Source organism: Nansenia antarctica (assembly GCF_963989245.1).
Source record: "Nansenia antarctica genome assembly, chromosome: 17".
Lineage (NCBI taxonomy): Eukaryota > Metazoa > Chordata > Actinopteri > Argentiniformes > Microstomatidae > Nansenia > Nansenia antarctica.
Window position 1 is genome coordinate 20,111,261 of NC_137687.1, and position 24,109 is coordinate 20,135,369.

At 47.7% G+C, this 24,109-nt stretch overlaps 1 protein-coding gene across 1 annotated transcript in view; it reads right to left on the reverse strand.

Moving 5' to 3' along the window:
- Positions 1 to 6,051: 6,051 nt before the first annotated feature.
- LOC308172481 (fibroblast growth factor 11-like) overlaps positions 6,052 to 24,109 on the reverse strand; it is a gene marked incomplete at both ends in the record, with an annotated part of 83,309 nt that continues 65,251 nt past the window's right edge. The window contains 2 exons of the mRNA XM_080547381.1: positions 6,052 to 6,185; positions 6,779 to 6,977. Of these exons, the coding sequence (XP_080403507.1) occupies positions 6,052 to 6,185; positions 6,779 to 6,977 (333 nt within the window). The remainder of the gene's footprint in view (positions 6,186 to 6,778; positions 6,978 to 24,109) is intronic.

Sequence of the window (24,109 nt, forward strand, 5' to 3'; positions counted from 1 at the left end):
TGTGTGCCTTTAACATGCAGCCTGGCTGGAGGAGGTGTTCCTGGGGATAACTACGGGGGCAGTGGCATTTAGCTCAGAGCTGGGCTTCTATAGAAAGCCCTTTTGTCAAGCTTGGAATTTGAATATTTGTCCGAGGACAGGATCATTCTTTTGTTGAAGCACGTGAGCTTCTCTTTTTTTGTCTTTTCTGCTGCATTGCAGATGTGGGAGAAGGGACTACACCTCAAACTAACACACACACATAACAGCAATCCATTCACAAACAGGGCAAATGTTAGAAAAATAAAATATCTAATAATTACATACTTTGTTTATTTGCTAATCATTTAACACTCTCATAGATCATCTTGTTGCACCTTAATGAAGTTTATTGCTTTCTGCCATAGATAGGACTAGCACATAGGACTAGCACTCATTGATTTGGCTTCTGATGTATTCCTCTCCTCACTCACTCACTCACTCACTCACTCACTCACTTTCTATCTCTCTCTCTCTCTCTCTCTCTCTCTCTCTCTCTCTCTCTCTCTCTCACACACACACACACACACACACACACACACACACACACACACACACACAATTCCCATGTAGTAAAGACATACTGCAGACACAGGTAGACAAAGACTAACAGATGAGATGCAAAGAAGAGTATAAGACACACACACACACACACACACACACACACACACACACACACACACACCCTCTGGCCTCGGATAAAGCAAAGTTGTGTTTAGAGACGGATCAGGAAAGGGAGTGAAACTTCAAAGGGAAGCTCCACCCCCCCCCTCTCTCTCTCCACCCCCCCCTCTCTCTCTCTCTCCACCCCCCCCTCTCTCTCTCCACCCCCCCCTCTCTCTCTCTCCACCCCCCCCTCTCTCTCGCTCCACCCCCCCCTCTCTCTCTCCACCCCCCCCTCTCTCTCTCTCCACCCCCCCCTCTCTCTCTCTCCACCCCCCCCTCTCTCTCTCTCCACCCCCCCTCTCTCTCCACCCCCCCCTCTCTCTCTCTCCACCCCCCCCCTCTCTCTCTCTCTCTCCACCCCCCTCTCTCTCTCTCTCCACCCCCCCCCCCCTCTCCCTCTCTCTCCACCCCCCCCCCCCCCCTCTCTCTCTCTCTTCCCCCCCCCTCTCCCTGAGTCCACGGGATCCCAGTCGATCCAGGCTGCAGTTCTTACCTACTCAGTAAGGAGATGATATTTAGCATTTGGAACTGGATCAAGAGACATTTAACAGGGAACATTAAAGCCGTACAAAGCCAGCTCCCATTCTCCCATTGATCAGATTAGGAGGTCAAGTAGACATAGAGGAGCCGGAATAAAGAAGATGAGATAAACAGAGACCTTTCAGATAGTCATTCACAGGAAATGACTTGAAGTGACAGCTGGAACCCAGAAGGCAGAGGGTGAGACGGGTCAGAGGGTGAGACGGGCATCATGGTAGAAAGAGAGAGAAGGAGGGCTCCCTCTGTGATCAGACTTACTGATTCAACTCTTAAATGATTCAAAGAACACCGCAAAACATGGCATACACACACAGACACACATACACATGCACATGCACACGCACATGCACAGAGGGAGGCAGGCAGGCACACACACACACACACACACACACACACACCCACACACATACACACACAAACACACTAAAACTCTTCACACCCAACAAATGCCTTTATAGCCCAACCGCTCTGCATCTATCAAAAGAAGGCCAAAAAACACTGCAAGCGGAACACCTAGGGGACCAACATTGTACTGCTCATCTGTCACATATCCTCTCATGTGCTTTAGTGTTCGGTGTTTCTCCCTGTACGCTTTTCTTCACAGCCATTATTCAGTAGTGTACAAGCAGGTGTAAATACCTGTTTGTTGAAAAGAACAGGGCCATTACAATAATCAAGAGTTGCTCTATTCTGTATGAGATGGAAGTACATCTCCTCCTGCTGTGATGTCAGATGAGCACTACAACCACAACAACCACAACAGAAGCAGGAAGCCACAGTCAAGTCAAAGTGGAGCGTTATGTTCTCCTTACTATGCATCCCCTGCATACATGAACCAACACTCCACTAAGTAGCCTGCCCTACACACACTTGTGTGTGAAAGCGAAACACACGCGCACACACACACACACACACACACACACACACACACACACACACACACACACACACACACACACACACACACACACACACAGAGACACTATGCCTATTACCACTATTACCAAGGGCACTAGAGTATTGCATTGCTAAGGGACAATCCTAATGGATTAAAATTGTGTTAAAAAATGGTGTTAAACCATCACTAAGTATTTGCTAGTACAGTAGCGTTAGCCCTTCATTCTCCCTACCCGTTGCTAATGACAGCGTTGATCATGCTCCATTTGGAGCATTGTGAATGAAAACAATGTAATGCACACAGACATAGACAGAATATACTGTATATATATATATATATATATATATATATATATATATATATATATATATATTGCAATATAGATTTCCCAGCCCTTAAAGAAAACAGTAAAGTCACAGCATTAATGGTTAGATAGATCCAATCCACTAGAATTGTTGTTGGTTGATATAATCCTCCTCTCCTCTTCCCTCCAGACACACCATTTCAAATCCAGCACTGAGAAATCTTTAACGACACTCATGTCTTAGAACCGTTTTTATAATTGGACAAGATTGGGATTAGCTTGTGAATCAGGGGGGTCAGGCGTGGCGCTGTAGGCCCGGTACCATGGGATGGGAGCAGACGAGTACATCACACTGAAGCCCAATTTAATTGCTTAATTGAAGTCATTACTCAGAGTTAGCGAGGGGGTGTTAAGCGTAGTTGTAGTCAGAACCCCAGAGGCCCTTACCTCCCGCTGGTTTAAACCTCGAGAAGCCAAGCCTTCTCTCAACCTGGGGCTCGGACAACCTGGAGGGCTGCCTGCACCACCGTGGGGCATCAACCCCCCCTGGCTGAGGTCCAGACCCAGACCTTCAACAAGGCAAGGTGGGTTAGGAGGTCTGCCAGAGAAGTTGATTGAGGCTGATTGCCTGACTACAGAGTTGGTAAGGTTATTTTGAAAGAAAGTCATGCCAAATGTGTGTAGCATATAACACATGGTGGTTATCATATGATTACAATGTTAGAATACATTTCTGACACATTACACATTCGTAGAGCATGTTTTTGCAGCCCTCGTTTGAGCTCTCCAGGACCAAGGGTAAGAGGTGACTGTAGCGCTCTGTCACAAAGGGAAACCCCCATCAAGGCTGCTGGGGAAGAACCCACTACACGTTCTCTATGGGCTATTATGTGAGAATATTTGTATTATTTACACCTCCAACGTTCTAGGCATGAGGGAGGAATATTTGCCGAAGGGAGAGAGAAGGGGAGAGAGAGAGAGGGAGAGAGAGAGAGAGAGAGAGAGAGAAAGAGAGAGAGAGAGAGAGAGAGAGAGAGAGGGAGAGAGAGAGAGAGAGAGAGAGAGAGAGTGCGTGTGTGTGTGAGAGAGAGAAAAAAAGAAAGATGCCTCATGTCAGTGTCTAATTTGGGATGACTCCATTGTGGTGAGGAGGCCATTTGAACCCTCAACCTGACATTCTGTCTGTCTGTTGCAAGTCAAACAAGCCCAGTCAAGCCACAGAGGAAACCCTCTGCTCCTGCCTCCCCCCTGCAGCTCCCTCCTGCCCTCCTCCCCTCCCTCCTGCCCTCCTCCCCCTCCCTATCTCCCTCCTCCCCCTCCCTCCTGCCCTCCTCCTCCTCTCCCTCCCTATCTCCCTCCTGCCCTCCTCCCCCTCCCTCCCTCCTGCCCTCCTCCCCCTCCCTCCTGCCCTCCTCCCCCTCCCTCTTCCCCCTCCCTCCTGCCCTCCTCCCCTCTTCCCCCTCCCTCCTCCCCCTCCCTCCTGCCCTCCTCCCCCTCCCTCCTGCCCTCCTCCCCCTCCCTCCTGCCCTCCTCCCCCTCCCTCCTCCCCCTCCCTCCTGCCCTCTTCCCCCTCCCTCCTGCCCTCTTCCCCCTCCCTCCTGCCCTCCTCCCCCTCCCTCCTCCCCCTCCCTCCTGCCCTCCTCCCCCTCCCTCCTGCCCTCCTCCCCCTCCCTCCTCCCCCTCCCTCCTGCCCTCCTCCCCCTCCCTCCTGCCCTCCTCCCCCTCCCTCCTCCCCCTCCCTCCTGCCCTCTTCCCCCTCCCTCCTGCCCTCCTCCCCTCTTCCCCCTCCCTCCTGCCCCTCCCTCCTCCCCCTCCCCCTCCCTATCTCCCTCCTGCCCTCCTCCCCCTCCCTCCTGCCCTCCTCCCCCTCCCTCCTCCCCCTCCCCCTCCCTATCTCCCTCCTGCCCTCCTCCAACTCGCTATCTCCCTCCCCAAAATAAGGACAATCAGTAGGATCACTCATCAAGACTTATTTCCCAGAACGCTTTGCCATGAATTCATTTTTTTTGCATTATATGTATTTGATACGGAGACAACACTAGTAACTAACTTTGCATACATTTCATCCTTATTACCTTATTACCATACACCTACTGCCATTATCATCATCATCATCCCCTTATCAAGTCACTTTGGTATCCGGTCCTATAGCAACATGGAGGATGTGGTATTACAACACCAGCTACGTGTGTGTTCGCTGTTTTCTATGGGAGGTGATGATGAGATGTTTAGTAAAGAAGGCTCAGGTTCCATTGCATAAAAAAATACTTGAGGACACTTGATCCCGAGTAGGAGCGGTCCAATGTATACTGTCTGTGAAGGACGGCCCAACCAGACCCCACTGCTCTATGGCCGTAGTTGAAGGTAGAGGTGAGGCATAGAAACCAAGAACCAATGGAGGTTATGTAGCCCTCATAAAACAACCAATAAAACAACTATGCTGTAATATTAATTGTCTCCCATCCACACACACACACACACAATAATAATAATAACATATTATGTATCTGGCTTAGGGCATCGTCTAAAGAAATCATAGTCCTGTGATAGGATGGTGCAATGCTTGGCTGCCACACAGAGCGTACTGTAATCATAACCTACATGGACAAAGAGACTACCAGAGATCTACACCATCTCACAGATGATATCCTCATCATTCCTCAGGCCCGCACAGCCAGTGTGCGTGAGTGTGTGTTTTAATTGATTAGAGCGTCTGTATAGTATTTGTGTATGTGTGTGTGTGTGTGTGTGTGTGTGTGTGTGTGTGTGTATGTGTGTGGGGGGGTAGGGCGCGCGTGTGTGTGTGTGTGTGTGTGTGTGCGTGAGTGTGTGTGTGTTGTGTGGGTACAGTGTGGAGGTTTCTTTCTCTTCTAGGGTTGGAGATTTCGATCAGCCAGAGCTGTTAATGGACCCAGAGGACAAGGGTTTTTTCTTGTCCTACCGAGTGGAAAATTGACTCCATGTCACAAACGAATCAAACTGCACCAAAGGTGAACGAAAGGGAGGGAGAACAAAATCCACATGGCATAAGTATCCAGGAGATATCAGGAAGGTGCTGACGTCCTGGCTCAGCAGATGCTGGGAGAACAGAAGGGTGTTTGGGTTGATGACGACCTTACATTAGCACTGGACCTTTGGGAATACAACAGTAGACCCCCTCTATGTGCTGCTCGGTGGGGCAGGTGGGAAGATTTTGACGGTGACACCCTTGTAGTAAAACAGGGAGACACGTTTCTTGCTGAGGGTGAGTGGATAGAACAGTCGCTGATGACGTACGTGTCGGTCTCCTTCTCTTCACCATGTGTACTGTAGGTGGCGCTGCTGTGACATGGCCAGAGGCACCATTCAGTCTTCTCAGGGTGTTATTGCTCTGAAATCCCAGACTCAGACAGGTGGGGTGATGGTTGTGTTGGAGAAGGTGGGGGGGAGCTGCAGTGGCTGAGGGCACCATGTCGATAAAGAAGGGTTCAATATGTCTTTTTTCCCCTCTACCAATGCATTATGGGGGATTGAGTTCTTATAGGGTCAGTGTTGTCACCACCTCCATTGCTCCTTAATAGCCCTGTGATCATCCCTTTAGGTGCCCATGCCAGTGTCCTGTGTCCTGCCCCTGCTTCTCCGTGCGCTAGGAGGTTTTGTTTTTCGGGGGGTCTTTCTTGCCGTTCGCCAGGACGGGCGAGTCAGAGGTCTTGGGCGTTTTCCGTGGCGGGCTTTGTGGCTCTGCCACATCATGCAACGAGGGCTCCCGGTACATGGCCACTGTATAGGGGCAGAAGAGAGGGGATGAGAGAGAAGGAGGGAAGGAAGGAAAGACATCGAATGATTGATCAAGATCAAGAGATCTAGGACTACGTGTCCCACTACGTTCATATTCTACATCTTCTACCAAACCACCCTCAAGACCACCAGGACCAAGCTGCGGACCTGGGGTGATAGGACCTTTTCAGCCGCAGCCCCGTCCCTCTGGAACGCCCTCCCCCTTCTTCTTCTTCTTCTTCTTCTTCTTCTTCTTATTATTATTACATGCATTTGTGGGAAGAATGACACAAGGCATCACACTCCCTGGACCCTATGGTGAGTATACATGATGTACCCTCCCCTCTCTGGACCCTATGGTGAGTATACATGATGTACCCTCCCCTCTCTGGACCCTATGGTGAGTATACATGATGTACCCTCCCCTCTCTGGACCCTATGGTGAGTATACATGATGTACCCTCCCCTCTCTGGACCCTATGGTGAGTATACATGATGTACCCCTCCCCTCCCCTCCCTGGACCTTATGGAGAGTATACATGATGTATGAGATCTACCCTATGGAGAGTATACATGATGTATGAGGTCTACTGTACCTTCAATGAGTTTGGGCAGAAAGTGAGCAGCTCCCTTGGTCTTTTTGACCCGGTTTCCCTTCATGACGTGTCCGTCCCTGTTGATGCCGATGTACCAGGCCCGGCCCGACTGGGTCTGCCGGTATAGGATGGATGAGTAGGTCACATAGTAGTTCTCAAACACGCTCTCCTTAAACTTGCACTCCGGCGTGAAGTGTACCTGGAATAGATAAATAAACACACACACACACACACACACACACACACAGGCATACACACAGGCATACACACACACCCCCACCCCCCCCCCCCACACACACACACACACACACACTCTCACACACACACACACACACACACACACACACACACACACACACACACACACACACACACCTCGGGTCAGTGGAGAGAAAAATAACAGATTGGAAATGCTGACCGTTTTTATTTATTCCATTTTTTATATATTTATTTTTCAATTCCAAAGGCTCAGCTGGGAATGCTGGGAAATGGGGCTCACATTTCATTGTGACAGGGTTAGGGGAGCATCCGTGTCTGCTGTGCGGAAAATGAACACATACCCACACACAAACATGCACACACACACTCACACTCACACTCACACACACACACACACACACACACACACACACACACACACACACACAGACGGCCACACGCACACAGGCTATCTGTCTTCGCTCTCCTTTTGTGTCATAACACCAAACATAAGCACGCACGTGCAAGTGCACACACACATTCATTCACACACACACGCGCAATGGTTTGGAACCTCAGGTTATATAATTCACCCATTCTGTTTCCTTAACAATCAACAGAATCCTTCACCCCTTCCTCACTTTAACTGCCCCATCATTGGCCCTCAGCCATCCCATCACTGCTTTTGACAACAATATGTCAAACTGTAGCATAACAATGTAACATCTCTCTCTCTCCCCCCCCCCTCTGTCTCTCCCTCCATCCCTCCTCTCCCTACATCCTCCCACCCGTCATTTGGTAACCTTGTCAAGGAACAAACCAATTTGCAGGATTGATTAGCAGCCTTGATGTGGCCGGGCAACAGAAAAGGCCTGAATAAGGAGTTTGCTCTCTTCTCTCACTGTTTATTTGCCCTGACAGGGATGGAGGGTCGTTTTCTGCCCTGACAGGGATGGAGGGTCTTTTTCTGCTCCTTTATCCATTATCAGGGGGGGCTGGTGAGGACAGGGTTTGATACAATTCCTTATTCCATTCCACACATTACAATGAGCCTGTCCACCCAATCTAATTAGTTTGGCTATGCTGCCTCCCTGAATTCACACATTAATTCACTTAACCCACCCATTAACTTAATGTTAACAGCAAAGAGTGAAATCTTTGACTTCAGGAGACGTAATCAGATTGCTAGCCATTAGCTGTGTTTGCATAAACGAGAATCATCTAATTGCACTCAAAGTGTGTGAAGATATCGAGTGTTTTCTAGGCTTACAGTATAGCCTAGCAGACAGTAATGAAACATCTCCCTGAGCTAACACAGGAAGCCCAGAGCAAACCAGACAGCCTCGCTCAAGTTCATTCATTGATTAATTAACTGAATTAAATTCGATCTCCCCAAAGATCACAGGAGGAATAACAGTGAACGGTGTGTGTGTGTGTGTGTGTGTGTGTGTGTGTGTGTGTGTGTGTGTGTGTGTGTGTGTGTGTGTGTGTATCAATGTGCGGTGTGTGTTAGACTGTATATGTCTGATACAGCAGAGACTTTTTTCCATTTTCTAACCAACCTTGTGTAGCACCCCTTAGTCCTCTCAATTAGTCTGCAATTAGTCCCCTACGAGGACCTGGAGCCTCTGTGACGTGACTGCCCTGGCATTAAATAATGAACACTCCAGGGATCTGAGCTCCCTCTCCAGGGAACATCAATAAATAAGGACTACACTGCCCTCTGAGCACTGGAGTGTGTGTGTGTGTGTGTGTGTGTGTGTGTGTGTGTCTGTGTGTGTGTGTGTGTGTGTCTGTGTGTGTGTGTGTGTGTGTTTCAGGTTCATGGTTGGGGTGGTACTGGCTAGTATCAGAACCAGATTTACACACATATGAACCCGATAGAGGTAGCTTCAATTCACCATTCAATTGTCAGGTTGCATGATATTATTGGTGACCGTCGGTTTCATATTTCATATCAGCATTCTTTGCCCACACATACAGGTAACACACGCATACAGGCAACAGCATTCTTTGCCCACACATACAGGTAACACACGCATACAGGCAACTTACCTTCACATTCTATAGGCAAATGCAGTTCCACTATTCATGCTCATTCAACACAAATGAAGATATATATTGCATCATCTTACCTTTACGTAAATTAATAAAAGGAAATAAAATATAATCCTAAAAACCATATCTATGTTCTTGCTACAGTGCTATGACTAGCTATGCTTTGACAGCCAGGACAAGTTGCAGTACCACTCCACTTGAAACAAGTGTTATTTTCTGTCCCTTTGTTTGAAATAGGTCCGTAAGCTCAGGCATTGGTCTTCCATTGTTCATCACTCCCTGTTTTTATTGAAAGTCCAATTTTGAGACGTTTTTAAGGTTAGATATAACGCTTTCCATTTTTGCAGCTGCTGGAAGTTTTTTGCTAGAGCTAGCCAACGTGGAAGGAGAGCGAGCGTCAATTACGTGGACTCAATACACGCCCCCCTCAGTGAGGCAGATGTGATAGCTGCCCCCCTCAGTGAGGCAGATGTGATAGCTGCCTCCCCTGGTGTACTTTTATGTTTGTAACAGGCACATGCTTATTGCCTGCACTCCATCCAGTTTCTGAGGGGTTGACCAATCAGAAGTGAGGCTGAGCTTGTCACTGCCTCACCTCTCGTCTCTCCCTGTATTTGCAGCGGAGCTGCGCAAATGTTGTGATTTTGACTATAAAAAATGTATGGAAGTGTGTGTGTGTGTGTGCGTGCATGTGGGGGGTGCAAGACAGGGAGAATCTTAAAAACCTCCCAACTCCCTTCACTCGTGTTTCAGAAGACCAACATGAATGGCCATGCTCAAAATACATATGAATACATTTAATGTATTCAAAGTAAAGCAGGGGGTAGCCATACACATGCAGGGTGTCGTCATTTCAGACCACCGTGAACTGAATCCCAAGGCCTGGGGAGAGCCTTTTTGTCATGCACCACAGCAGAGCAAACTCCCCGGCACACAGACTGAACTCCACATGCCATCAGCAATGCTCCTTAATGAGATAACAGTTCCTCAAAATGTACGGGCGGTTTCGCTGGAGGCTGAGCCACCCAACACACCAGTAGTGTGTTTGCATCCCTCCTTCCTCTCCCTCTGTTTCTGTCCTCCACTTTCACCCCTTTTCGATTCCTTTTTTATTTGGTTCCTGTTGCCATTGATTTCAGTGCTCATTCAGGTTGATTTCATACTATGCTATTGATAGGTACTGTTTTTAACTTAAGGACAGTGTTATTCCCTGACCACTCGTTATTATCCTACTTCTTGATTAGGGGTAAACAAATAAATACATCTTTAAAGTCTCAATAAATCAGTATTTCTGTTCTATGAAATACATGCCATGATCATTGAGTACTACCTACTGTGAGTACTATCTACTGTACCATCTACTGTAGTGCTCATTTATGACCAGCAGGGACTGCTCAAACACACAAAGGGCCTCATGCTTCTACAAAAGCTCATTGCTTACCATCACTAAAGTGGATACAATGTTAACGTCTCCTCCCAGCTGCCCCCAAACCCCAGTTCTCTCTAACAGACGTCTAATAGACTCAAAGCTACTCACGTTCGTGATCCCGCTAAACTAATCCACATGAGGATTTCACCTTGTTATTCCCTGACACCGATTTTCTGCGGCACATTCTGTAATGGCCAGATTGGATATGTTAATAATGACAAGAGATAGGGGAGGGAGGGAGAGTATGAGAGAGAAAGAGAGAGAGAGAGAGACAGGGAGAGAGAGAGAGAAAGAGAGAGAGAGAGGGAGAGAGAGAGAGAGAGAGAGAGTGGGTGTGTCTGTCGTGTGTGTGTTCACTCATGCTCGTCTCTTGTTTTGACAGGGAGACATGAAAGATCCCTCCTCCATCAGCAGGAGGAGGCCGCCAGACGCCAGGTGAGCCATCCAATCCCACCATCCAATCCCCCATCCCCTCCGTCATCACTCACTCCCACCGAGAGAGGAGGAGTGGGACGGGGGCGAAGGCGTGGGGCGGGGGGGGGGGGGGGGGGGAGAGAGAAGCAAGCAGGGAGATACATTTTGGAGACTTCAAAGATCGAAAGGCAGATGAGGGAACACAGAGAAGAACAGAAATGAAGAACAGAAAGAAGAGACCATGAGAGAGAGAGAGAGACATCACATCCAGCCATTGACATCCAGAGCATCACCTCAAACCTCTACGTGCGTGAAGCATTTGGATTTCCATACATGGACACCTACAGGCTCCCAGGCAGTGCGGCTGGGACTGACATTAACCATTGAGCTCTCAATGCAGTCAACTGGGGAATTGATTTCATGTAAGACCCCTAAGGAAAAGTCAATAGGCATTAGTGCAGAAAAACCCAGGATTAGACTTTGATTGGGCGGGCCTTGCATGTACGCATTCAAGCATGGAGAAGCTCTAACCGCTTACAAGCTGGGATCGGTCAAGCAGAGGTTAATCCTGGGTTTAACACCACCATGGCACTTATCGACTGTCTCCCAGAGGACAAATGTATTTCACACTGTTGATAGGATATGTGTGTATAGAAGTGTGCGTGCGCGTGCGCGTGTGTGTGTCTGTGTGTGCGCATGTCCGGCTCTAACACGAGACGCCATTGTCACCGTAATTGTTGCATTCTCCATCGCAGACGTCAAACAAACCCTCTCACGGTCATAACAGTCATCCGGGCATGTCTTTGTAATGGAGTCATTAAGTGTAACTGTCTGTAGTAGTGTGAGGGTGGTGTGAGGGTGTTCTCTCTCCTCCGTGGGGGAGATGATACAGCTGTGATAGTCTAGGGGCAGAGAGAGGGTCAAGGCCAGGTAAGTCTGGTGAGGTCAGGCAAATAGATGGATGCCTTGGCCTCTCTCCCGCTACCCTAGTGTCTCTCTTACATACTGAGATGCACACACACACACACACACACACACACAAACACACACACACACACACACACACACACACACACACATACACACACACACACACACACACACATACACACACACACACACACACACACACATACACACACACATGGACGCACACACACACACACAAACACACATACACATGGACGCACACACATAACGCACATCAGTCTCAGTGAGCACACACACACACATGGACGCACACACGTAAACACACACACACACACACACACATACACACACACACACACACACACATGGACGCACACACACATATTATGCAAACATACATAAACATCCCCATGCATACACACACCTAGTGCTCAGAACAGCTGGAGAGGTGCAGGCGGGCATGAGAGGAGGGAGGTGGGAGGGGGTTGTCCTCTGCGTCTCACCTTGACTGCCAGACCCTCGCTGAGCATTTGGGGATTTTCCAAATGGAACCAGCAATAAACCCTCCCCTCTCTCTCTCTCTCTCTCTCTCTCTCTCTCTCTCTCTCTCTCTCTCTCTCTCTCTCTCTCTCTCTCTCTCTCTCTCTCTCTCTCTCTCTCTCTCTCTACCTCTCTCTCCCTCTACCTCTCTCTCTCTACCTCTCTCTCTCTCTCTCTACCTCTCCCATACCTGAGGGGGCCATGTGTGTTTGCATGCCTTTGCTGCTAGGTCAGTTTCAGGGAAGGGAGGGGGGAGGAGAGAGAAGGAGTGGATAGACAGAGTGAAAGAGTGAAAGAAACACAGAGAGAGTGGAATAAAGGGAAGGATGGAGGGAGGAAAGAGTGCTGACTCAATGAAAAAGAGACAAGTGTTTTCTGATTCGATGAGGGGGGTGGAAGGTCAGTAGAGGGGTGGAGGGGAATCAGTGTGTGTGCCTGTGTGGGTGCCTGTGTAGGTGTGTGTCTGTGTGTGTGTGTGTGTGTGTGTGTGGGTGTGTGTGTGTGTGTGTGTGTGTGTGTGTGTTTATAGAGGGACTGGTAAGCAATGCAGGGTGCTCTTCCCAGGTCAGTCAGGATCTCTGCTGGTTATGGTGGTACACTGACTGAACACCTCAGCTGTGAGAACAAGGGGGCTGTAGAGGGGTCAGGGAGGGGTCATGGCAGGCAGGGTGTTGGCAGGGCAGGTGGGGTCAGGAAGGGGCCAGATGGGCTGGGGTGTGGCCACAGGGGAGTGCCCCTTCCTATCCCTTACACAGAGATCCAATCCCAATTCACCCCTTGGCCCTCCATTTTAGCCATACTCCGTTTTGCGTGTTCACGTGTAGGGTAGGACTGTCCCAATTCTTGTTTTCATGTAGGGGTAGGGCCAAGTGGTAGGGCTACATAGCCCTCCAAACTGAGGTTTTAAAGATGCACACTCCGAACAGAGTGTTTCATGCGAAATCCCAGAATGCCTTGCGAATCATCGACACGAAACCGGAGATTGCACTAGCAACAAAAGAAAGTCACAATTTTTCTTAACAATATTTTCTTTGGTAATAAAGATGTTTAAAATGATACTAGCCATTGTATTATCTAATTTTTTATCTCATTCAATATATTATAAACCTTTTCTTTATAACAAGCATAACAAAAAATCACTATTATGCTGATGCCTCTAGCTAACCCTAACCTATCTAATGTTACAACATTGTTTTAAGGCTGCTTGTACATGACAGTCCCGCATTTTGACATTATTTCCATGTCGCATTTCCCCCCTTTGATGGCATATGACCATATTGAGCCTGAGAAAGACTGTGTGTGTGTGTGTGTGTGTGTGTGTGTGCGCGTGCGTCTGTATGTGCATGTGCGTGTGTGCGTGCGTCTGTGTGTGCGTGTGTTACTCACATCCAGTCACACACACACACACACACACACACACACACACACACACACACACACACACACACACACACACACACACATCATTGATTGATTGATTGAAAACCTTTATTGTCCCCAATGGGGAAATTTTGTTGTCAAACAGCTCAGTTAGGGCAGACAGAAAACATTCAATAAAATACATAAAACAGTGCAGGCTCAATAAGTAAAAAGTTCCAAGTTCCAAAGTTCCAGCTCCAGGTCTCCCCCACCCTGCAGGGCCTGGTTGTAGAGTCGGAGTGCAGCTGGAACAAAGGACTGTCCAAATCTTTTTGTACTTTGACGGGGGAGAACAAATCTGTGGCTGAACTTGCTCCTCATCCCCGCCAGCTCGCAGTACATCGGGTGGGAGGGATTGGCCAGCATGGCCGCCAGTTTTTTCCCCATCCTCTGTTCTGCCACCACCTCTAGGCTGTCCAGCCCGGTCCCCACCACAGAGCTGGCCTTCTTCACCAGTTTGTTTAGCTTCGCAGCATCCCTGGCACAGATGTTTCCACCCCAGCAGGCCACGGCGAAGAACAGAACGCTGGCAACCACCGACTGATAAAACATTCGCAGCAGCTTGTTGCAGACACCGAAAGACCTCAGCCTTCTCAGGAAAAACAGTCTGCTCTGCCCTTTCCTGAGAAGAGCCTCGGTGTTGTCGGTCCAGTCCAGTTTGTTATTAATTTGTACTCCCAGGTACCTGTAGGAGTCCACCCTCTCGACTTCCACCCCCTTGATGGTGATGGGGGCTGGGGTCCTTCTCTTCCTCCTAAAATCCACCACCAACTCCTTTGTTTTGCTGGTGTTAAGCAAAAGGTAGTTGGTGTCGCACCACTGCACAAAGCTCTCCACCAGGGCCCTGTACTCCTCATCCCTGTCGTCTGTGATGTAACCGACGATAGAGGAGTCATCAGAAAACTTCTGCAGGTGGCAGTGGTCGGAGCTAAACTGGAAGTCGGAGGTATAGAGGGTGAAGAGAAAGGGTGACAGAACAGTTCCCTGGGGGGCACCGGTGTTGCACACCACCACCTCAGACTGACAGCCCTGCATCATAACATAATTTCTACTCTACCATCCAGTGCTCTTTCCCTTTGGCATCCTCTCAGGCTGAGAGAGGTACCAGTCAGGTGGCTGTTCCCCACCAGAGGGTTCTAGAGTGACCTACTCTTAACAACTCTTCACAATGGCATTGCGGCAAAACACAGGTGGGTACTGCGCCTCAGGGAAACCACCCGCCTGGCCTGTATTGTACACACACACACACACTCACGCACGCACACACACGTACACACACACACACACACACACACACACACACACACACACACACAGACTCCAATGTGTGATTTACTCTCCAGAGAGGAAGGGAATAGCTAACTGTTGCAAATTACAGCAGGAAGATTGATTCAGTGACTGTGTGTGTGTGTGTGTGTGTGTGTGTGTGTGTGTGTGTGTAGGTGTGTTTGTGTGTGTGTGTGTGTGTGTATGTGTGTCTGTGTTTGCATGCATACGTACATACATAGGTACATGTCTGTGTGTGTGTGTGTGTGTAGGTGTGTTTGTGTGTGTGTGTGTGTATGTGTGTCTGTGTTTGCATGCATACGTACATACATAGGTACATGTCTGTGTGTGTGTGTGTGTGTGTGTATGTGTGTGTAGGTGTGTGTGTGTGTGTGTGTGTAGGTGTGTGTGTGTGTGTGTGTGTGTATGTGTGTCTGTGTTTGCATGCATACGTACATACATAGGTACATGTCTGTGTGTGTGTGTGTGTGTGTGTGTGTTTATGGATTGTTAGTGCTGATCAAAATGCGTAACGGGGCTTTGCCTATCCAGTGCTCGTTCATTGGGACACCCAGAACCCAGAACTCTTGTCAGATTGCAGTAGTTTTACTGTTCGCTAGCTGCTGCTTATTTAGGTGGAGGTGGAATCCTCCCTCTTTCCCCCTCCTCCTCTGTGTCCCTCTGTCCCCCCCGTCCCTTCCTCTAGCTGAATCACGCGGCCTGTGGCGATCCCTATCTTGTGGGCTGGGTAACACCTCGCTGCATCTCAATAAGGACTCAACTGGCCTGAGGAGCAGCACTCCTAGAGGCCAGCAGCATGTACTGCACCTGCACAAGTAGTGAAGAGAGGGATGAGAGAGGGGGGACAACAGAGGAAAGGGGGCGTATGGCGCGCACGCGCGCGGGGGGGGGGTAGAGGGATGAGAGGAGGAAAGAGGGAGACAGGAGGGACAACAGGGGAAATGGGGAGTATTGCGGGGTGGGGGGTGGTGTGGGGGTGGCAGTTGAGAGGTAGGAGAGGGGGTAGAGGGATGAGAGGAGGAGAGAGGGAAAGAGGAGGTACAACAGGGAAGTAGGGGGGGAATGAGAGGGAGTAGAGGAGGAGAGGAGAGGGGGAGTACATACATAGAGTACAGGTAATCATCTATCAACTTAAACAACAAGGACAAGAAACAGTCATGAAGTCACATTACAAACACACACATGTATACATGTACTGTATAGTACGTGAAGAGGCACCTACCACATATACTGTACCACACAAACTCACGTAAGAATATATACATACTGTTCTGTAGGCATGCTGGGTGCAGTTCTCTCTCTCTCTCCCTCTCCTCCTCTCTCTCTCTCTGTGCTTTCTAATTAGCAGTACTAGGGCATTGTTCTTTTCATTCTGCCTCTTGTATAAACCCACAATGTCATCTCAGTTTCAACTTTTACTTTGTTCAACTTTCCACCAGCGCCTGAGAAACCTGGTCAGTTCAGGTACGATCAGAACCTGAGAAACCTGGTCAGTTCAGGTACCGATCAGAACCTGAGAAACCTGGTCAGTTCAGGTACCGATCAGAACCTGCCCCAATTATGTCTGCCTTCCGCTGTCAGTTTGTTTATACCTGTGTGTGTGTGTGTGTGTGTGTGTGTGTGTGTGTGTGTGTGTGTATGTGTGTGTGTGTGGCAGCAAGTATGTAGGTGAAGGTGTGGGCTGTTATGAGCATGCACACGCAAGCGTTTGTGTGTGTGTGTGTGTGTGTGTGTGTGTGTGTTTCTGTGTGTGTGTGTGTGTGCAACTTCCTCTCACATCCCCCCTCTCTCCCTCCATCTCTCAGCCCATGAGGGTTTTCCAGAACACAGCTAATAAAGTGGGTCAGGCCAGGGCTGAGCACTATTTTTATCAAAAAGCAATTTTCTGAAGTCGCCCACAGGTAGCTGAGCTCCAGCCTCAGACACTAGACCAATGACAAGGAGTTTCCCTCACCATTAACCTCTCCCTAAAGCTCCCCCTGGACCTTCCTGCATGGTACCGCAGTATAGTACACCATACCACGCCTGCCTCTTCTCTACCTCACCTCAGAAGGACAAGGAGACACTAGGGATATAGTAAGATGCGGATGACACTGAAATCTACATAGCCCTCTCACCAAACGACTAGTCCCATTGACAATCTGCATTTGCATTTGCATTGAGCAAATAAACGCCTGGATGACACAAAACTTCCTCCAACTAAATAAGGACAAAACAGAGATAATTGTATTCGGTGCACCTGACAAAAGATCGAAAGTCAGTGCAAAACTTGATTCTCTCTCTCTTCACACTAAAAAACAGGTCAGAAATATTGGTGTAATTCTAGACTCCGATCTAAACTTCAACAGCCACATAAACTTGATAACTAAATCAGCCTACTATCACCTGAAAAACATAACAAGAATGAGAGGTTTCATGTCCAAGCAAGACCTTGAAAAGCATTTGTTTAGAGTAGACTTGATTATTGTAATGGTCTACTAACAGGCCTATCTAAAGGAGCTGTTCGTAAATTGCAGCTCATCCAAGGGTACTAGGGTCCTGAACACATTACACCAATCCTGAGATCCCTGCACTGGCTACCAGTCTCTCAGAGAATTTAATTCAAAATCCTCCTAATTACATACAAATCACAAAATGGTCTTGGACCAAAGTACATACCCTAACCCTATATTCCCGCAAGGTCCCTCAGGTCAGCTGAGACTAATCAGCTAATCATTCCAAGAGTAAAAACAAAACACGGTGCAGCAGCTTTCAGTCACGCTGCTGCATGCTCCTGGAACAAACTCCCTGAAGAAATCAAACAAGCCCAAACCCTAAAAATATTTAAATCTAAGCTAAAAACCTTCATTTTTTGCAGCAGTTATGATTACACACAAACACTTCTAGCAATGTCTTTTTTCCATTAACTATTGTCTTATTAAATGTTTTATATATTTACTTCTTATTGTAATGTATGTAAAGCACTTTGAATTGCCCCTGTTGTATGAAATGTGCTATACAAATAAACTTGCCTTGCCTTGGTAAGATAGAAGGGTATATTAGAACAACAAAGGATCAAAGGGAGAGAAAAGGCGAGGGGGGGGGGGGGTGAGAAAGAAGCCACAAGTCTGAGGCAAAGAGGCAGATTGCAAGATGGATGTACTAGATGGAGGACAGGGAGCGAGAAAGAATGACGAGTAAGAAAAGGGAGAGGGAGTGGGGAGAGAGAGATAGGGGGAGAGAGAGAGAGAGAGAGAGAGAGAGAGAGAGAGAGAGAGAGAGAGAGAGAGAGAGAGAGAGAGAGAGAGAGAGAGAGCTGCAGAGTACTGTTCTGTTCCCCATGAGCAGTAGTGTTGAGAATGTGTCTGGTCCTGTCAGTCCATCCCTCCTCTCCCTTTCCTCCTCCACCTCCTCTCCCCTCCTGCTCCACCTCCTCTCCCCCTCCTGCTCCACCTCCTCTCCCCCTCCTGCTCCACTTGACTCCTCTTCCTCTCTCTCTCCTCTCCTACCCTCTCCCCTTTCCTCTTTGCTCCTCCCCCACCTCCATTCTCTCTCCCCCTCTCCCTCTCCTCTCTTCTCCTGCCCCCTTCCCTCTCCCCTGCACCCCTCTTCTCTCTTCCTTTCCCCTCTCCTCCCCTCCTTCCTTCCCTCCCTCTCTCCTCTCTCAGTGACAATGATGGGGTTGTTTGTCCCAGCTGTAGGGTCCTCCCCACCCTGCCACTCACAGCCAGACCCCAGGGAGCCAGCCTGTCCCTGCCTGCAGCCCCGTCTCTCTGGCTCTGACTCTGAACATCCACTCACAGCCAGACCCCAGGGAGCCAGCCTGTCCCTGCCTGCAGCCCCGTCTCTCTGGCTCTGACTCTGAACATCCACTCAGCTAGATCCACAGTCTAATATTGTCCTTACAGAGAGGGAGTAAGACCTCTGTCATGTGTCATATCTAAAATACTTGGTTTGGATGTGTGGTCTGTGGTACTGCCATTTGTGCTTTGTTATTAGACATGCCGCTGCGCTGTTTCATATTTAAGAGTCACTTCGACATTGCATTGAAAAGGCAGTTTTTTCTATCACCACGTCTCCTTACTGAATATAGACGTAGAACACAGCATTCACCAAACCAGAATGATTTCCAAGTACCTTGTACTCGACACGTATGGGTTGATACTCCTATTGCTGGATCAAAAAAGTAAAAAGCTGTTTTTGAGCCTATCATAGCCTATCTAGGTTTGCATAACCTAACCAAATGCAAACCTAGATAGGCTATTTTTCTGAAAACAGTCTGCTATAAGGTCCATTACTTCTCTGAAGAGTGTTTGAGAGAAGCAAACAACATTCTCTCAGCTCAGTGCTGAGCAGCCTTGTTGTCTGAATACAGTTAGCCCAATAAAGCTGGAGTAGGAGCCAAAACTGAGTGTGCTAGAAAACCCTGTCAGGTCATAGGTCATATCTGTCAGGTCATAGTAGTAGAGGCTGTTAGACCAAAATATAGCGCGTTGACTTCAGTTCATGCAACAAATGTCCCCTTTGGCATGCAAGTACCTTAGGGTGATAGAAAAACTTTTATCCAAAGACACAAGTGAGATCTTCTTTTTTTTCAAAATGGCCGCCAACAATACATCAGAGCCCATTGGCAATTACCACACCCCATATTTGCTACTGTTATAGCTATAATTACAAATTTGGTGTCAAACTGTACATTTGTGGGGTCAGGGAATCCAATTAAATAGGTTTCAAGGATGAAAACCCAATCCTTTTCTTCTTAGCATGACAATCTGGGGTAAAATATGCAAATTCCATTAAAAATTAAGTGTCATCAAGGTGATTTTCCAAATCTTTTATTTTAAATTGTTTTAAGAGGTCCAGTTACTTGCATAATGTTACATGTGTCCTTTAGTAGTCCTTTATTTTTTAGACCAATCAGGTGCAACCTAAGCAAGTCAATGTGCACCAGTGGCTGTGACAAATGTTCCAGATGTGACAAAAATGTTGAGATGACAGAAATTTGAGATGAACACATGAGGTTGGTATAACTTTATTATTGATTACAGACCTTTCTAATGTTATCTCCCCATGAAGCAGGCTTTTACAGGTTTCTTCTCAAACTTCTGTGAAGCAGATCCGATCCCTCCCATGCTAAGGTCATTCCTACACATGCTTCTTGATGGATCAGGTATTGATCAGCCACCTCCTGGACCTGAGAAGTCCCAGGTGGCAACATCCATTGGGCAGCAAATCATTTTCAACTCCGTAAGACACAGATCCAAGAAGCCTGACAGTGTTTCTCAGCATAAAAAAGAGAAGGAAACGCCAACATGGCTATATCTGGCAATGAAACTACACCTTCAAACTGGCAGCAGACATTTGGTGGAGGCCATGCATAATCGAGGACTATGTGTGCCATATCACCGCTTGGAAATATACAGCACATACATCGCCAATTCAGTGATCAATCACTGGGAACAGATTGGTGTGGTACAACAGCAGCATCAGCCCTCCATGGAACATGCATCAGCATTCAGCAGCACTTCTCTTCAGAGAGCCACTTCTCACTGACATCCTAGATCCAGTTATGATGGGGAAGAAGGGTGTGAAAACCTTGACAGCTTGCTACACAACCATGGATCTAGATGTTTCACTGCCAACTGATGAGGTATTGTATGTACCTGCCCTAAATACCAACAGCCATCCTCATCCAGCCTCCCGTCCTCTCATCAACATCCTTGAAGGTTACCAGTGGCTGGAGAGAGTCAGAAACCTTCTAGGGAAAGAGAACCTTGAATTATCTAAATCCAGATCAGACACCAGTCATGGTAGCTGATCAACCACTGTGCACCCTGGCCAATAAACTTCAGTGGAAGTTCCCCCAGACAGAGCTTGGTGAGGATTCTTTCCTGGTAACATTGGGGCCAATGCATAGAGAAGATGCTGTGGAGTGTGTCTGGAGACTGGCTGGAAGGCAGTGGATGGACCACAGTGCTTACCAACAGTGGTATCTCAACTAGTGGTAAAGCTCAGTCCTTCATTGGTGTTCACCACATCTGCAGAGCCCGGTACATGCATCAGGTGTCTGTAGCTGCTCTCTATGCGTTCATGAAGCAGGCATATGATCAATACGTGGAGAGGCAACAAATGACAATGAAGAGCTAAGGGGCCTCATCCCTCTGCCTTTGATGAATGGCTCAAGATGCATGGTGGAACTCATTGATTGGCTCAAGAGTCATGGTGGCGTCATAGAGAACCTGGATGACCTAGACACAGTTCACAGAGAGCAGATTGTTCGCCTTGAGCTGGCACGCCTAGTCCAGGAATTTGAGGGTACAAAGAAGTCAGAAGAACAGAGGCACCATGAACAGTATCCAACATTTTAAGCTGTCTACAAGGTAATTTTCTGATTTATTTCAAATTGGCAGGTAGTCTTGATTTGCAGTACTAGGTACTATTCGACTATGTGATCGACAATGTAAGGGAGGTGAAGGACATCGGAATGAAGCGATACAGTGTTTGAGGATAAGCGGGTCAGGTCCCAAGAAGAGGCATTCACTGCTCCCATACCACACCAAGCTGAAGTTGTTCATGGCTCCACTTTCCCAACCACACAACAAATCAGAAGTGGCTATTGTGAAGGACCAACAAGCAAAAGCGACCCAACTTTTGTTGGCTGTTCATTCTGTTCACAAAACCAATGAGACAGTATTCTCACATGAAAGTTCTCCCCATCCACCTTCACTCACTCATCCACCTTTACTCACTCTGACAGGAAAAATGCATCATGGAGCCAAGAGATTCTAGATTGCATTGTTCCCAGAGATCTCCAAAACCACAGACCAGTGACAACTGCAGCTGTGCTGGATGGTGCTGTGCTTGTCCAAATGCTTCGTCCTGGAAGTGCCGTGACCATTGGACACTACTTTACAGATGTGTTTGCACCGTACATCCTTTCATGGTTTGCTTAGGTTGCACCTGATTGGTCTAAATATAATGCTACTAAAGGACACATGTAACATTATGCAAGTAACTGGACCTCTTAAAACAATTTAAAATTAAAGATTTGGAAAATCACCTTGATGACACTTAATTTTTTATGGACTTTGCATATTTTACCCCAGATTGTCATGCTAAGAAGAAAACTATTGGGTTTTCATCCTTGAAACCTTTTAATTGGATTCCCTGACCCCACAAATGTACAGTTTGACACCAAATGTGTAATTATAGCTATAACAGTAGCAAATATATGGGGTGTGGTAATTGCCAATGGGCTTTGATGTATTGTTGGCGGCCATTTTGAAAAAAAAAGCAGATCTCACTTGTGTCTTTGGATAAAAGTTTTTCTATCACCCTAAGGTACTTGCATGTCAAAGGGGACATTTGTTGCATGAACTGAAGTCAAAAGTTGTTAACAGCCTCTACTATAGGTCATATTTAGGGTTATGGTCCTCACTCCAATTTCCCATCGTTTTTTGTATGTAATTGTTTTATAGCAGGCCTTCTCAAATACTTTGCTATTCAGAAGAAGAAAACAATAAATAACACTTGTTTTCTTCCCTTTCTCTTGCACTGTGACGGCTTGTGCCACCTATTCTTATGCCTAGGCGTGTGCGTTTCATTTCGGTGCCCATGTTAACAGGTTAGAGCAGCCACACAGCCCATGTTAACAGGTTAGAGCAGCCACACAGCCCATGTTAACAGGTTAGAGCAGCCACACAGCCCATGTTAACAGGTTAGAGCAGCCACACAGCCCATGTTAACAGGTTAGAGCAGCCATACAGCCCATGTTAACAGGTTAGAGCAGCCACACAGCCCATGTTAACAGTTTAGAGCAGCCACACAGCCCATGTTAACAGGTTAGAGCAGCCACACAGCCCATGTTAACAGGTTAGAGCAGCCACACAGCCCATGTTAACAGTTTAGAGCAGCCACACAGCCCATGTTAACAGGTTAGAGCAGCCATACAGCCCATGTTAACAGGTTAGAACAGCCACACAGCCCATGTTAACAGGTTAGAGCAGCCACACAGCCCATGTTAACAGGTTAGAGCAGCCACCCAGCCCATGTTAACAGGTTAGAGCAGCCATACAGCCCATGTTAACAGGTTAGAGCAGCCATACAGCCCATGTTAACAGGTTAGAGCAGCAATACAGCCCATGTTAACAGGTTAGAGCAGCCATACAGCCCATGTTAACAGGTTAGAGCAGCCATACAGCCCATGTTAACAGGTTAGAGCAGCCATACAGCCCATGTTAACAGGTTAGAGCAGCCATACAGCCCATGTTAACAGGTTAGAACAGCCATACAGCCCATGTTAACAGGTTAGAGCAGCCATACAGCCCATGTTAACAGGTTAGAACAGCCACACAGCCCATGTTAACAGGTTAGAGCAACCACACAGCCCATGTTAACAGGTTAGAGCAGCCATACAGCCCATGTTAACAGGTTAGAACAGCCATACAGCCCATGTTAACAGGTTAGAGCAGCTATACAGCCCATGTTAACAGGTTAGAACAGCCACACAGCCCATGTTAACAGGTTAGAGCAGCCATACAGCCCATGTTAACAGGTTAGAACAGCCACACAGCCCATGTTAACAGGTTAGAGCAGCCATACAGCCCTCTTGAGCTGCGCGTCTCACTTTGTGTGGCTGCTCTTTAACATGGGCGTCGAAATGAGGCACACATGCTGCTGAGGTAGAGGTATCCGATGTGGCCCAGGCGTTATAGACAGCACTCGAGTTAAGGGGGGATGAGGCATCCCCCTGAAATAAAAACAGTCAAAATCATCCCCCTTCTAAAACTGCCATCCCCCCTTTCCATCCCTTATGTCATTTGATCAATGAACGTGGTAATACTGTTATTTCAACATTTAGTTTTGCGCATATTGAGTAAAATACTGTGGGCGAGGGGGCACGCACACATGCAATGATATTTTTACCAAGTCACTGACTCTGTGGGGATGCAAAAATTGTCCCCATATTATGATAAAATCCACCATCCTCCCTGAGTTTGCTTTTACAACTTGAGTACTGGTTATAGAATGTCTTACTTGTAATGTATACAGTAGTTGATTAACTAACTTTAGATGAA